General features: G+C 45.1%; 1 protein-coding gene across 6 annotated transcripts in view; it reads left to right on the top strand.

Moving 5' to 3' along the window:
- CNDP1 (carnosine dipeptidase 1) overlaps positions 1 to 12282 on the top strand; it is a 33967-nt gene extending 21685 nt beyond the window's left edge. For 4 of the 6 annotated variants that reach the window (XM_070047080.1, XM_030868182.3, XM_070047079.1 and 1 more), the window contains 6 exons: positions 510 to 594; positions 2555 to 2715; positions 3828 to 3992; positions 5432 to 5573; positions 8500 to 8647; positions 8831 to 10990. In XM_070047080.1, coding sequence (XP_069903181.1) covers positions 510 to 594; positions 2555 to 2715; positions 3828 to 3992; positions 5432 to 5573; positions 8500 to 8647; positions 8831 to 8897 — 768 coding nt within the window. In that variant the 3' untranslated portion in view covers positions 8898 to 10990. The other 2 variants (XM_070047078.1, XM_070047077.1) reach the window with 2 other exon arrangements.
- Positions 12283 to 15747: the final 3465 nt, after the last annotated feature.

A 15747-nucleotide genomic window follows, 5' to 3' on the forward strand; every position in this document is an offset into this window, starting at 1 on the left:
AGCGCTGAGAGTCTGGCGGTTGTAAAGGAAGTCCCGTGGGCCTTGAAGCTCTGTGTGTAGAGTGATCCAAGGATTAAGCTGGGGGCGAAAAGACAGAAAAGAAGTCATCAGAGGAGACGTAAGTAGAATGGTCCTGCAGGAGGACAAGAACAAGGAGAAGAAAGTTTCCTGGAGAATTTTCTGGAAGGAGGGCTGAGCATGAGATGGCGTGAAACCAAGAGCAAGGCAACTGCGCTGCACGTCAGCCGTTAGGCCAAGGAGGGGCTGGTGGTCTGGGATTCGGCACTGTTGGTGGCCAGGCTGGGGCTGAGGTTGGTTTCGGGGAATTCAGTGGGACCTGAAGACGTGGGGGGCAGACGCTCCACATCGTGTGACAGAAGCATGGTGGTGACAACGTCAGCTGACCCCTGAGCACTGAGGGCCACCCGGGGCGGGTCTGCCGCCTGGTGAAAGGTGTCTCTGAGCAGCCACGGCGAAAAGCAGCTCCCTTCCCGTTCCCTGTCTTGCAGGTGAAGTGCAGAGATCAGGATTTCCACTCGGGGACCTTTGGTGGGATCCTTAACGAACCCATGGCGGATCTGGTCGCTCTTCTTGGTAATGTCTTCTTTCGTCTCACTTTTTAAGCATCAGGGAATTTGCTAACGTAGTTCTGTTTGACTCAGTTGTCTCCCCCTTGGTTTCCAGGCCAGCCCTGAATAAGGGTGGAGCGGAGGAAGACCATGGTTTTAGCTTCCCCCTTGGCTAAACGTTTCTTAGGCTTATTACGTCCACGTTGTTTCTCTTCATGGACTGAAACCCTTCCTCAATCCACCCCCTTTCCTTTCACTGGATGTTGCGACACATCTGGCTGTACTTGAGGATAGTGGCAGAGACCTTTCTGGAGAAGCATCCAGACTTGGTGCCCAATCTACCCACACCTCTTGGCTTCCTTCCTGTGAGTCGCTGTGGTCCCATGTGGCTCAGCGACGCCACTGAGTTTGCTCGTTGACCCTGCCCGTGACCTCCTCAGGTGGTGGGCCTGGTGGATGCAGGTGGGAGTCGTGTGTGTGTGTGTGTGTGTGTGTGTGTGTGCGCGCGTGCGTGTGTGTTTCCAGAGAGCCAGCTTGCCCACCTGACTCGCCTGGAGCTCTTGCCTACATTCGGACAGCCCAGCCTCCGGGTGGATCCCGGAATTGAAGGAGGCTTCATCTCCAGGGCCTCGCTTGCACAGTCCTGGCAGGGACACTGCGCACGTTCGTAGTCATCATTTGGTTCTTTTTAAAAAAGAGGTTTTCAGGTTACATAAGCCTCAGACCTCGCAATACCTGGATCTTTCTCACCTTTCTCACCGTTAAAGAACAAAGAAAATTTGTTCTTTAACGGTAGTTGCATTATGGTTTTTACCTTATGAGCTATGGAGCATTTGGTGAAGCAGATAAACAAACCAGAAATGTACATCCTAAGACTTCTTCCAGCAGGTCCGCTGATTAGCTGTGTCCCACAGCCAGGTGTGATGTCCCAAGGGCGACTTTATGCAAATTTTACAACGTGCCCCTTTTGGGCAAACTGCCAAAAAGCACTCCCTCGTTGGGAATCAATTAGCAAAAATCTCTCTTTTTTCCATATTGACACAGTTCTACCTTGGCCACGCCCTCCCGAATCCCCTTGGCCTCCGCAGCCTCCGACAGGGAACCACCAGCCCACAGGGAACCACCAGCCCACGGGGCGACCTGTTGGGAGGTTGCCTCTGGGTCTTCAGTATCACCTTTATTCTAGAGCTTCCTGCTCCTTCATTGTCCAATTAAATCCATCTATCTATCTGCCTATCTATCTCTCTATCCATCCATCCATCCATCCATCCATGTCATCAGCATCTGCTTCTTTTATAGATGCTCATTGATGATTTTTCACTCATTGCTGTTAATCCCCAAACTTTTTCACAAATAACAGAGCAGTGTATCTGCTTCGCCACTACGAAAGCTTTTGTGGTTATGACGTGGCTCGTAGACTAGACCTCAAGGCTGTTACGTTTTTGATTAAAGACGAGTATTTATTATATTATTGTGGTGTGTGTAGGGGAGAGAGGTTGAGAAGGAACGATGACTTTCAGTTTCTCAGGTTTGTACATATATTCACGTACATATATATTTAAAATATTTTTCTAATGAACACATTACTTTTTAACTCAGGATAAGATAAAACTAAAAAAGGAACCTTGTTTATGATGTAAGAGTGTAGCTGAGAACTTGCATGTAACACAGGTAAGTCACTCCAAATGTAACTGATTGCAGAGCCGTGTGTTTCCATCCCTTTGTCGACAAGGTGGACGTTAAAACGGGTCTGACGCAGGCTGAGTCTTCCTGGTGACCGGCTCCTTTCTCCCACCGTCACCTCTGGGACGTGAGCTACTGACAAGTGGCTCTGCTGTAGGGCCCAGGGCCGGTCACAGGGCCGGTCGCAGGCCCGCTGCAGCCCCGCTGCAGCCCCAGGAGGGTCCCTGAGGCTCTGCTCCAGGGCCAGGACCCCACGCACCTGTAGCTTCCACCCGCCTTTGTCTCCTGTGTGTCTCTCATAGGCAGCCTGGTGGACTCTTCTGGTCGAATTCTGATCCCTGGAATCTATGACCACGTGGCTCCTGTTACAGAGGAGGAGAAGAGAACATACGAAGCCATTGATCTGGACCTTGAGGAGTACCGGAACAGCAGCCAGGTTAAGAAATTTCTGTTTGACACCAAGGTAGGTCACACGTTGACGGGTAACCTGAAAGAGGAACGATGAAAACCCGTATTTTCCCAGTGCCTAGTTTGCTATGTGCTGCTGTTCTGCACATCTCAGAGCTGAGAGAACATGCTAATCAGGGGCAGGTTTCCCTTCACGAAACCTCGTGGTCCTCGTGGTCTAGATCAACTGGTCCTTTTTTTGGGGTCCATCTGGCACCAGCCTCAGGCGCCTAACCACAGGGCAGTGATTCACTTCACAGCCGTGCGTTTCCAGACTGGCTTATGAGACTCAACCTCACGCCAGCCCTCAGCCAGTGAGCTGAGCTTCCTATCTATCTGTTTAAAGGTTGAGAATAGACTGAGATCATTTCAGCTCCAAGACCCCTAATTATTCATTTTTTAAAAGACAAAACCAAGAGCTTTACGGGGCTAATGTGTAAATTGCTACGTTGCTCTTTGAGTGTAGTAAGTAAACCCAGAGCCCAAAGCATTGGCTACTGGTAAATTCAGATTTTGTTCTTTTCCCTTCTACTTCTCCTCCTCCTTAAAATGACAACAACAAAACCCAAAACAAACAAACAAAAAAGACCCTTGCCTGCTGTGGTGTTTGGTAGCTCTGGCTGGCTCCTGGGCAGACGCTCCAGGAGAGGGAAAAATGCCGAATACAGGTGGGGAGTTTACTCTTATGAAGTATGTCTCTTGCCTCAGACTAGCTCTCTGGTGGCCACTGGCTCAAATGTCTGTAGATTTCTTTGAAACCTTCTGGAAAATAAAATGCATTTAGCATATAAGTTATCAAGGCAATGACTGGGGATAGAAATTTACAATTGAACCCCAGGTTTGGAAAGGGCCCCTTTGCCATCTATTAACTGCAAACTTCAGAGCTGGAGTGGTGAGGGGCCCTTGTCAGTGGAAGCAGCTAGGGCAGGTGAAGGCAGCAGAGGGTCTCAGGTCCTGAGGGAAAAGTCCACCTGTACTATTAGTCCAGACATATCTAAGTAAGGTGCTAATTAACTTGTCATGAATGGTGTCACAGATGTACAGAAATTGGTGATACAAGCAATATAATTCAACTGGGTTTTAACTAAACACTCCTCTAGATAGTAAAATGATTTTATTTTACTTTAGGAGGAACTTCTAATGCACCTGTGGAGATACCCATCTCTTTCTATTCACGGGATCGAGGGCGCGTTTCATGAGCCTGGAGCCAAAACAGTCATCCCTGGCCGAGTGATAGGAAAATTTTCAATCCGTCTAGTCCCTCACATGAATATGTCTGTGGTGGAGAAGCAGGTAACCAGCGTGCGTTGTTCTCCCGCCCAGTGGCAGTGCCATTTCTGAGCGCCGCACACCACAGTTTAGCGGGCAGTTCAGCTGTTCACATAGAAGTGTCATTTTTTTTTTTCCAATACAAAAGGGACTGGAACAAATGTCAAGAAACTGATAAATTTTTGTTCGGTAGAAACCTCTTTGCTCAATTATACGCAATTATAGTAGTCAGATAAGTAACCGTTTGGAGTTGGAGTGATGGGAAATTTAAAAAAATTAAATGGTAGCTATGAAGGCAAGATTGGTTTTACACCCAGATGGAGAAGCTAACTGCCTACAGCTGGGCTGAGCTGGGACATCTCAAGCTGCAGTCATCAGTTTGTCTGTGATGTCTGAAATCTACACTCTGAAAGCAGCCATTTTAATGAAAACGTTCCTTATCTGGAGGGAGTGCCTGTCTCAGTTATCCACCAGTCATCAGTTTACCCCAAGTTTAACAGAAAGTAGACTCTGAATAAATAAGCTCAGGAAACACCTCATCCCACCCCCGTCTATCCCACTGTCCCTTTCATTGTCTTCTCAGTGCTGATTACATCCTAAAATACTCTCCATCCTTCCTCCCTCCCTCCCTTTTTGTCCCTCTGTCTACAACGTATAAATTCCACGAGGGCAGGACCGTCCTGGTCGTGTTCACAGCTGTGACCCCGGCACCCAGAACAGTTCCTGCCACATGACAGGCATCCATTAACATTGGTTGAAGCAAATATTGGAAGGATTTTTTTTTTTTTTTTTTTTTTTGCCGCGCCACGCGGCCTGTGGGGTCCCAGTTCCCCGACCAGGGATTGAAATTGGGCCCTTGGCAGTGACAGCGCGGAGTCCCAACCGCTGGAGTGCCAGGGAAGTCCCTGGAAGGGCTATTTTAGAGTATGGAGTTGTTCTCGGAGGATTTCCTGACTAGCGGCTGGAACAGAGCCAAGAAAGAGAAGGGCGCTGATGACACGGGTCCTTCACAGCTTAGCTTGGAACTGCTTCCACTTCTCAGAAATTTCCAAACGCATGGTATTCCCCATAAGAGTCATTAAGGTACTGGTAAGTCCAAAAAGAGTGGTCAGTCGTCAGATGGAGAAGTTGTACTTGTATTGTGTTTCATAATTACCAAAATTCATAATAACCAAACGTTAACAGTCAGACACCCTGGTGAGTATGGGGAGGGTCAGAGCTGGGATTGGAGGGTCTGGGGACAGAAGGGGAGTGAGAGCTCGCGTTCCTCCCACTGGCGAAGCTCCCAGTCCTGGAGCCCTGCTCACTCCACGCCATCCCTCCGGAAGAACTAAGGTAAAACCCAAATACTTGAATTTGTTGGGTTGAGATGTCATCAGTTTCTTGTTGAAAGACGACTGTATGTTCATGGTATGAGAGAATAACTTGAAATTTTCTTTTCCACCTGAAAATGTTCCTTTTAGGTGAAGCAGCATCTTGACTATATATTCTCCAAAAGAAATAGCTCCAACCAGATGACTGTATCTATGACGCTAGGACTACACCCGTGGGTTGCAAATATCAGAGATAATCAGTATCTTGCGGCAAAAAGAGCCATCAAAACAGGTTGGACTTCAGATATTTTTATTTTTTTATTTAAAAAAATTTTTTAACATCTTTATTGGAGTATAATTGCTTTACAGTGGTGTGTTAGTTTCTGCTTTATAACAAAGTGAATCAGTTATACATATACATATGTCCCCATATCTCTTCCCTCTTGCGTCTCCCTCCCTTCCACCCTCCCTATCCCACCCCTCTAGGCGGTCACAAAGCACCGAGCTGATCTCCCTGTGCTATGCGGCTGCTTCCCACCAGCTATCTGTTTTACGTTTGGTAGTGTATATATGTCCATGCCACTCTCTCGCTTCGTCCCAGCTTAACCTTACCCCTCCCTCCCTGTGTCCTCATGTCCATTCTCTACGTCTGCGTCTTTATTCCTGTCCTGCCCCTAGGTTCTTCAGCACCTGCCCCTAGGTTCTTCAGCACCTGCCCCTAGGTTCTTCAGCACCAATGCTCTTCACCATTTCAGTAATTTGCTGAAGGGCACCCAGCTATTAGTGGCAAAGCCAGGGTTTAAGCTCACACCATGAGATTTGAATTTGGGGCAAAATGATGGACTTGAAAACCTCCAGTACTCCTGGAAATGATGACCAACATTTGAAAACATCCTTTTAAAGGCACAGCTGAACTCGCATGAAAGTAAAGGAAATCTGGGATTAACAATGAAGAAGGAGCTCAAATGTAGTGCAGTGAGCAAGCTGACATGGGCTGCCCTGCGGGGACTTGTTCTTCCTGCTCACAAGGAGGTGTGGGTTTTAGTGGTTTCAGGTCAGCATGAAGCAGACAACGAGACCCACTACATAAAAGCCTCGCTCCAAGAGCCACGCTCACCCTGGACGGGGTGTGTGTGTGCAAGCTTGGCCGTCCTTGCTTGGGTTTTCGGTGAACACAGAGTCTCCCCTGAGAGTTTTGAACCATGGACCTGTCTTGGCATGGGTTTGGGTCTTTAATTACTGTGTGTGGTCGTGTTCTTCCCAAGCCCATCCTGGACTGCCTGGCTGGTGCAGACGGCCCCAAGGCAGGCCATGTGAGCTTTGCACTGAAGAAGCTTCCTGGATATGTGCTCCTTGTATAAAATTACAGAACACACGAGAAACTCAATTCCAGCCTATCCGCCTCTAAAACCAGCGGTCTTCTTTACAATGCCATTCTGCTTCTCCAGAGGTAGGGAATAGCTTTATTTGTAATTTCCTCAGTGGTGCCTGTTTTGACTTCGTGTATTTCAAAGTCCTGAACAGGATACATGATTGGTGAGCAGGGACACAGGCCTGGGCTTCTGGCTGCCTGGGGAGGAGGAACAGCCAGTCTTTTCTGCAGCAGGAATGGGACACTGCCAACATTTGCAAAGTGGGGGGCTCTCCTAAAAGCAGGGGGAGTTTTGGGGTCTCTCCAAACGTTAGGCGGGAAGACACTGGCAAGTGTTTATATAGACGATGCACTATATTACAGTTGGGCCTTGGGCCACACCCCCAGAGATGCTGGAGCTGGAACTGGGGGTCCAGACCTCCTTGGAGCCCTCACTGTCTGTCAGGATTATCACTACAGGGACACAGACATTAACAATCACAGGACAAGTCCAAGACCTAGAGCCGTGCTTCTCTGCATAATCATTCCTACTGTCCCAATTGTAGCAGCATTTTGCCAATTTCGGAGTGAAGAAAAGAGGAAGAAGGGTTAGGAAGATAAATGTCATGCCCCTGAAGAGAGGCGTGTGGTCGAAATGTCAAGGCCTGACGTACTCTTGCAGGAAGGCATGGGCACCTTTGGGCCTGTTTGTGTGCTGGACCAGTTCTGCTAACAAAGTCCATCATCTTTATTCACATTCGCACCTTGCTCTGTGGGTAAAGAAGGTCGGGCACGCTCTCTCTTGCAACTGTTTCATTTTTCACTCCTGCTCTGTCACCAGCAACTTGTCCTCTAGCCTACAAGGTTTGAACTCATCTCTTTCCAGACCCTAGGATATCCGTTAAAACTATTTCCTGGGATACCTTGAAAGTTGAGCACAAACGCTGAGACATTCAGGTGATGGTCGAGTACAGCTATTTATTTGTATATTGGTTACAAACAAAAAAACAAAGAAGTCCCACCTTCCCAATATTTAATTCATGCACCAGCCATAGAAGTGGGCATACCATCTTGTGCCGCTCCTGCCAAAAATGCATGACTTCCTCCAATCAGGAGAAAGCATCAGACAAACCTAAACTGAGGGACATTTTACAAAACAACTGATCAGTACTCTACAAGAGGGTCAAGTTCATGAAAGTCAAAGAGAGGCTGAGAACCTGTCACAGACTAGAAGAGACTCAGAAGCAATGACAAAATGCAGTGTGGGATTCTGGATTCAATCCTGGTATAGAAAAAGGGGAAAAGTGGTAAAATTCCAATCAGGTCTGAGTCTACTTAATAATCTTATTCCAATGTTAATTTCCTATTCTTGATAATTGTACAATAGTTATATGTTAACATTAGGGAAAGTAAAAGGATATATGGGAACTCTGTACTGTTTCTGCAACTTTTCTGTAAGTATAAAATTAGTCCAAAATACAAATTTAAAAATATTTTTAAAAAGTAGATAATTGTACTTCCCTGGCGGTCCAGTGGTTAAGACTCTGTACTTCCACTGCAGGGGCCTCAGGTTTGATCCCTGGTTGGGGAACTAAGATCCCGCATGCTGCATGACCAAAATAAATAAAAAAAGTTTAAAAGTAGATAATTGTAAAGAAGGCAACCACAGTTTTCTTCTTGACTCTGTTGATGATTTTAGAACATAAATTATGTGAAATCAAGAAGCTTACCGAACCCAAGTATCAAATTTAATGATTAAAACAAAGAAGAAGAAAAAGACAAAGCAAACACTACATTTGAGGAGATTACTGGGGGTAGTCTTGTCATTATTTTATTCAAATGCCTTCTTTTCCTGTGCTTCATTCAGTGTTTGGGACAGAGCCAGACATGATCCGAGATGGATCAACCATACCCATTGCCAGAATATTCCAGGACACCATCCAGAAGAGTGTGATGATGCTCCCGCTGGGCGCTGTGGATGATGGGGAGCACTCCCAGAAGGAGAAGATCAACAGGTTAGTGCGTCCTGTAGGCGCTCACCCCTCACTGCACAAGCCTGGGTCCTCACACCCATAACCTCCACACAGGCTGCATACTTCAGATGCAATTTCTGTCATCAAGTCTTCCTGTTTAAACTGTAGACTACTTTCCCTCTGTCATCTGAATGGGAATAACAGTGTCTCTATTTCTTTTGTTAGGTGGAATTACATAGAGGGATCCAAATTATTTGCTGCCTTTTTCCTAGAGATGGCTAAGCTGCATTAATCATGGTAGGAACCTTCCAGCCCAGGCCTGACCTACTGACAGATCCCCTTTCACACAACCCTGGGCAGGAACAAAATCTAACTATTCAGAGGAATTTGGTCCCCAAAATAATGTTTTCCCTTGGACATCTGGACCAGTAATAAAATATTTCCAAGGCGCAGACATCGGACGTGGTTTTGTGTCACCGTGCACACCTTTCTAAAGCCACAGCCACCTTCAACAACCTGACTTCCCTGAGTCCTGCTGCGGCTGCCCCAGGCCTGGACTCACGGTACCCTTCAGGTTGAGGACAAGTCTCTGATGAGATTCTCCGCTTGCAATTTGATTGGTGTAATCACTGCAGTTTGCGTTCTAGGCCTCTAAATGCTTGACACACAGTCATCCCATCCGGTGACTGTCCATCCTACATCACCCCTGCTTTTACCACTTGTGCCCCTTATCTTATTGACAAACATGTTGGTCTCCAGCACTGCCTACTGTAATTTCCCTGTGGGCTCATTTTTAGAGGAGTTACTAAAGCATGATACCGCATTAACCTCTTGCTTCCCCTTCATTTATTTTTCCTGCTTCTTCAAAAGTGCTGAAATGGAAATGATCAATATTCATATGCTTACGCCATCTGGGATTCCTTGTGCGAAAATGAATACTTTCTAAGTTCCAAGCCTCTTTACCTTTGCTGCAATTGATGCCAGCCGACTGCCCCTCCTGCAGCCTCTTCTTTCTTCCTGCCCCGTCAGTGAAGGCCTCCTTGCTCTCGTCAACATCTGCGCACCTGTCAATGCGCCACAGCAGAATTAATCCTGATGGAATTTCTCTCGCCCTGCGGGAACTGTACTCAGTGACTACATCTAATAAATTGCTCAAAGCTTTTAATAGCATCGGTTTTAGATAGAGAGCTAATCAACCCTGACATCAGTAACACATTCTAAATTTAAAGCCGTCAGCTAATGCTGGGTTCATTAATCATTTTAGTTAACCATCTTGTTTGGCTTGATTGGATTTGACAGTGTAAACAAACAAAAAATGCAATTTTTCTACAGTTGAGTATATTTAAACAAACAGATTTAATCTCTATAAATTATTTAAATCACATTAATGGAGAAGAATTTAAAGGTTTGTTAAAAATGTTTCTCATGATTCTAAATAGAAAAACCAGCATAACACATTCCATTGCTTCATGGGCTCTTGAAATGTCAGTTTTAAAACTTGCTGCACCTCACCTACAATGGCCGGACCAGAGGGCCAGTAATTCGGCTTGTCCTGAACTGCGCCACAGAAATGGGACCCAGCTGAGGCTTTAGCCACTTTTCCTCTGATGCTGGAGAACATTTAAATGCTGTCTGTTGAGTATGGGCAGGAATTTGATATTTTTTTGCTATTAAGCTTGGTTTGTGCTTGCCAGATTACATAGAACCTTTTGACATTTTGGATTTTGTGGGACCTAACTGGTGTATTTGGCAGACTTCTCAAGAACTAAATATACAAGAAGTTTATGATCCCCATTTATATTTTTAAAAGGGTGTTCATATTAATCAATTAACAAGGCTGGTTAAAATGTATTGTAACCACTTCTGAGCAATGTAACATCAGTTTGTTTTACCAAGCATCTAAATTGTAAGATTACTCATTCACTGATCTACGTTCCTGCTGAATCTCTGAGACTTGCAACGTCTGGTTAATTATTCAGCTACCACCAGGCAAGAAAGGCAGGACAAAGGCTGAGGTCACTGAGTCTAGGAGATCCCAACCTTGGAATGTCTGGGTGCAGAGCCATAGTTTTCTGCCTCTAGGGGTCACGATGAGTGTCCCCAGCTCTCCCAGGTCCATCTGGGTTTTCTACCCGGCTCCAAGCCAGGTGCCTACCTGGGTTCTGCTGTGATCTGGAGTCAGAAGGAAAGTATTTTCAGGGCAGTTACACACATACGGGTGATAGAAATCTACCCGCTTACTGGCCAGGCCAGGTAAAATTTTTAAATATTCTCTATCTCCAATCTCTGTCTTCCATTTCCAACTCATCTCTGTACTTCAGGGGTCCAGTGAAGTGCGCTGCACACAGTAGGTGCTCAATATTGCATGCTAAAATCCTCCTCTTGGTTCCGCAGCTGCATTTTTGGGCTTTCCCTGGCCTGGACTTCTATCTTTATGCTCTTTGCCTCACATCGTTCCTAGCTGAAACCGTCTTGGGAGCAGCTAGCACTGGGAAAAAGCACATGAAACAAGTCATGCTGAGGTGCCATCGACTGATAACAGCGCCCGTGTATCCGCCCAGGCAGCACTTGTCTGCGCAGGGGCCACAAGCCAGCAGCCGTGAGCCCCATACGGCTGCCTTCAGTGCGTTTCACGTGGCCTTCACGTTGTTCTAAGCACTTCTGAATTGGATGCCAGCATCTCAAAATCAGCAGACCTCACCCAAATGCTTTCTCTTGAGCGGTCAGAAGACTGGGTAATACCATCTGCGGTTCGTGCAGGGTGACAGCCCGCTGAGCTGAGGAGAGGCTGTGCTGAGCACAGTGCCTGGCCCATAATGTGTGCTGTTTCTTAGACGCAGAGTAAGAAGGAAGCTCACGAATAATACAGTTGTATTTGGCTTCTCACTTCTGATAAGTAACTCTCACTTAAAAAAAACAAGCCCCGGACTTCCCTGGTGGCGCAGTGGTTGAGAGCCTGCCTGCCGATGCAGGGGACACGGGTTCGTGCCCCGGTCCGGGAAGATCCCATGTGCCGCGGAGTGGCTGGGCCCGTGAGCCACGGCAGCTGAGCCTGCGCGTCCGCGTCCGGAGCCTGCGCTCCGCGATGGGAGGGGCCACAACAGTGAGAGGCCCACGTACCACAAAAAAAATAAAAAACAACCAAAAAAAACACAACAAGCCCCCAAACAAATACCATTTTATGATAGGTCCAAATGATTTTTAAATACTATACTATTTTAAATATCTAGTGTTATATGTATTCAATGCCATCTAGCTATTATTTTTAAATTTTATGTTTCAATTCAAGTTTGAATACTAACTGAACATGTAGTAGATAAACAGTTAAATAATGAGTTGCAGACTTATGTAAGATGAAATAAAATATTTGTTTCAGTGGTAATGTACCTGTGGTTAAATCTAGCATAATTCTATTATCTATCTGTAATACCACTGCCGTTCATGACAAGCAGCAAACTTAAACCCAGGCCTAATACCTGCACATATCATTTCTGTTCTTCCACTGAACAGCTCTTTAACATCTGCATTCTATATCGCAGGCCACTTAACTGGTAAGAAAGATGATCTCCCTCTTTACTATATCAAAACAGCTTTCCTCTTTGGGAAGCAAGCTCTGGGAGGCCGAGGCTGGCTTGGGGGTGTTCTTTGTTCAGCTGTCCAAAGGCTCAATCAGTCGATGAAATAAAGCCAGAAATACAGATTTTCTGAAGCAAAGTGTTTTTTCTTTCCAGCATGATGTGGAAGAGAACGGATTAATGACTACAATTTCCTAACAGTTATAAGTAAATAAATGCTTCTGAGCTTTCTTTGACTAGGTAGATTGAAGAGAAAAAAAACTGTCACTATGTGGAAAAATTTTATTTAAAAAATTATTCTAGTGTAATTTCTTATTGAGAATGAAAAAAGATGTCAGAGAAATTATGCCTTTGACTATAATAGAAAATATGAAGTTTTACATCATCTCACCTCCCACATTGAAATTCACCAAAACAGCATTCAAAGAGAACTTAGATTTAAAATTCTAGCGTGGGTGGTTAAGTGTTCCTAGCCTACTCTCATTGTTACTGTAAGTAGGCATGTGAGTGTAGTGGCAGAAAATGTTAACTTAAAGGAAATTAGAACTTTAAATGACACTGTTAAAGTAAATGAGTCATCAAGAATGGTTAGTCACCAAAAATGACCAATGCTTCCTTTCAAATTTTAAATAATTATAGTCAAATAAAGGCAGCTATCTAAATTTTATTTAAAACCCCACTTGAAAAACTGGAAGGCAGACTTTAGGGCTCCTACAGAGTGAGGGGAAGAGGTTCAGGAAAGGACAGTCACAGAGGGGAAGCAGTGCATTCTGCACGCCCTGCCTAGGTCTCTGGATGACCTCTGAACCATGCCTGTGTGAGGCGGACGAAAGCCTCTTGGCTAAGGCTGAGGGGACTGAATGTGACTTCAGCTGCTACCATGACAGGAGAGACAAAGTTAAGGAGTAGCAGTACAGCCAGAACGACTGCCTGTTAAAACAGTAACGACAACAACCAACCTCTTCAGAAGAATAGAAGTGAATTCAGAGTCTCTACGTTATATTACTCAAATACCTAGGATACAACCAGAATTACTGGGCATTTAGGAAAAAGGGAAACATGACTCACAATCAAGAGAAAAGAGCAAATTAATGAAGATTAACCCCAAGATGATTCATACGCTGGGATTAGCAGACAAATATGTCAAAGCAGCTATTATAACTTTGCTCAAAGACACAGTGGAAAACATGCCTTTAGTAAATGAACCAACAGGGAATCTCAGCAGAGAAACAGAAACGGTAAGACAGAACAAAATAGAAATTTAGAACTAAAAGATACAATATCTGAATTAAGAACAAAAAAGAATCACTAGCTGCTTTTAACAGATGATTGGAGATGACAGAAGAAAGAATCAGAATAGATCAATAAAAATCCAATCTGAAGGTCTGAGAGAAAGAAAAGAATGAAACCAAAACAAAAAAGGACAGAGCCTCAGTGAGTTATGTATATCAAGAGGTGTAAAATATATTTAATTGAAATTCAAAAGAAAAAGAGAGAATGGTGAAAAGTAACAGTATTTGGAGAAATAATGGTCCCAAATTTTCCAAACTTGGTGAAATACATAAATTTACAGGTGTTCAAAGTTCAGAAAACCCCAAATAGTATAAATATGAAGAAAATCATGCCTAGGTACATCACAATCAGATTGCTGAAAGCCAAAAATACAGAGAAAATTTTGCAGGTAGCCTGAGAAAAATGACAAATTACATACAGGGAAACATAAAAGGGAGAAAAACATCTGAATGACCTCTGCTCATCAGGAAAAAATGGAGGCCAGAGGTAATGGAAAGACATCATCTTTGGCAAACATGTCTTAAAGAAGCTCCAAAGGAGCTTTATTATATATATACATATATGTTATATGTATATATATAAAGGATATATATATTATATATAAATTTTCCTAATAAGACACAGAAAAACAAATTTTTCCTATATTCTTGGATTCTCTTGCGCATTGCATGACACGTAGGTGCTTAATAAACCACAGCTATCACCGCTGTATTATCTAATGGAACAGTCTTTTAAATGTTTTAATGAGAGTAACAGTATTAGACACTATTACTGTGGCTTAGAAATTTTAGAGCCTCTTCTATTAACAGAATGACGAAAGACCAGAACTTTACTCTAAATGACTAATTTTATACACGAGGAAGTCAGGTTGATTTCCTTAAGGTCACTGTCCTTAAGGTTGACTTCCTTAAGGTATGATGCAAAGGTCCTGTCTCAGTAAAATACTGCATGATGGGGAACTGAAAAACAAACTCAGAAGAAAAATAAACTCGCTGCTCAAAGAAGGAAGATGAAATGTTAACTCAGTTCCCAGGGTAAGAAAGGTAGCAAGGTCAATCTACAAATCAACAGAATGCCTCTTCAACATGGAAAACAGTGCTAGCTACTCTTAAGTGTTGAGAAATTCATCACCTTCTCATCCAAGACTAACACTCTTGAACTAGCTATTCATTAAAAGATGCAAGGTGGACTGGAAAAGGCTGACTCTGGAGTTTGAAAAGTGAGTTCCACCTTTACTAGCTGTGTGATCTTGGAAGTTATTTAACTCTTCTAAATTACAACTTCCTGTTGTGGGTGACGGACATGAGAATTCATGTGGATTACAGTAAAAATTCGACCAGATAATGTCTATGAAAAGTACTCTGTAAACCAGTATTTAAAACGTTATTATCACCTGAATATTCTGACTTAAATAAGCGTTGAGCTGGAACTGGCCTTGAGAGATGGGTTTGGTTTAGAAAGCCTACCATCATTATTACAGGGCCATCCTTTAAAAACTCCGTTTACCTAAAATTTTACAAATCCAATTATTTAAGAGCTTTCCCTATACCTACAAGATAAAGTCAAAAATGCTGAGCAAGCGGTGTCTCAAGCTGATCGCAAGTGGGATGTCGCCTCTCATCTCTATATAGGTGTCCGTCAGAGCACTTTGCAAGCCGCGGTCTTCCTTCCTGGATCTGGAGTTTTCGGGGAAGGGCTGTAAGCTTCAGGTCCGCGGATGCTCCCGCAAGAGGGGCAGGCGGCGGCGGGGACGACCACGCTTCGGTCGTCCCTTACTTTCTTCCTAACAATTCTTGCGCTGCGTCACTACCGTTAATAAAAACGGTCCAGCGGGGGCTTTTTAAACACCTAGGGCGTTTTCGGCTTTTATTGCCCAACTGGCCGGCCACCACACTCGGTGCTCTGCCTCCCCTTTAGTATCGGAACTCGGCTCGTGGCTCCCTGCGGCCCGTGACTCCGAGGATCCTTTCTTGGAGTCCACCGACAGACTGTCTTCAACATCTAGGGTTGCGCACGCGCCTGGCCCAGCAGAGAAACCGTGTCCCCGTAGACGGCCGCCTAGAAGCGCCGGGCACCGTTCGGGGCCCGGAAGGCCCAGGGCAGCGGCCGCTCGCCCCGCGCCGCCCTCTGCGCTCACGCGCCGCCCTCAGGGGTCCTCTACGGCGGGCGGGCGGGGGACGGGGTGGGGTGAGGAGACATGGGACACGGAAGGGAAGAATGTCCAGAGAAATCCGCTTGGGGACTCTCCCCAAACCCCACTTGGCCCTCCGGCTC

The sequence above is a fragment of the Globicephala melas genome, chromosome 13 (assembly GCF_963455315.2).
Source record: "Globicephala melas chromosome 13, mGloMel1.2, whole genome shotgun sequence".
Taxonomy (NCBI): Eukaryota; Metazoa; Chordata; class Mammalia; order Artiodactyla; family Delphinidae; genus Globicephala; species Globicephala melas.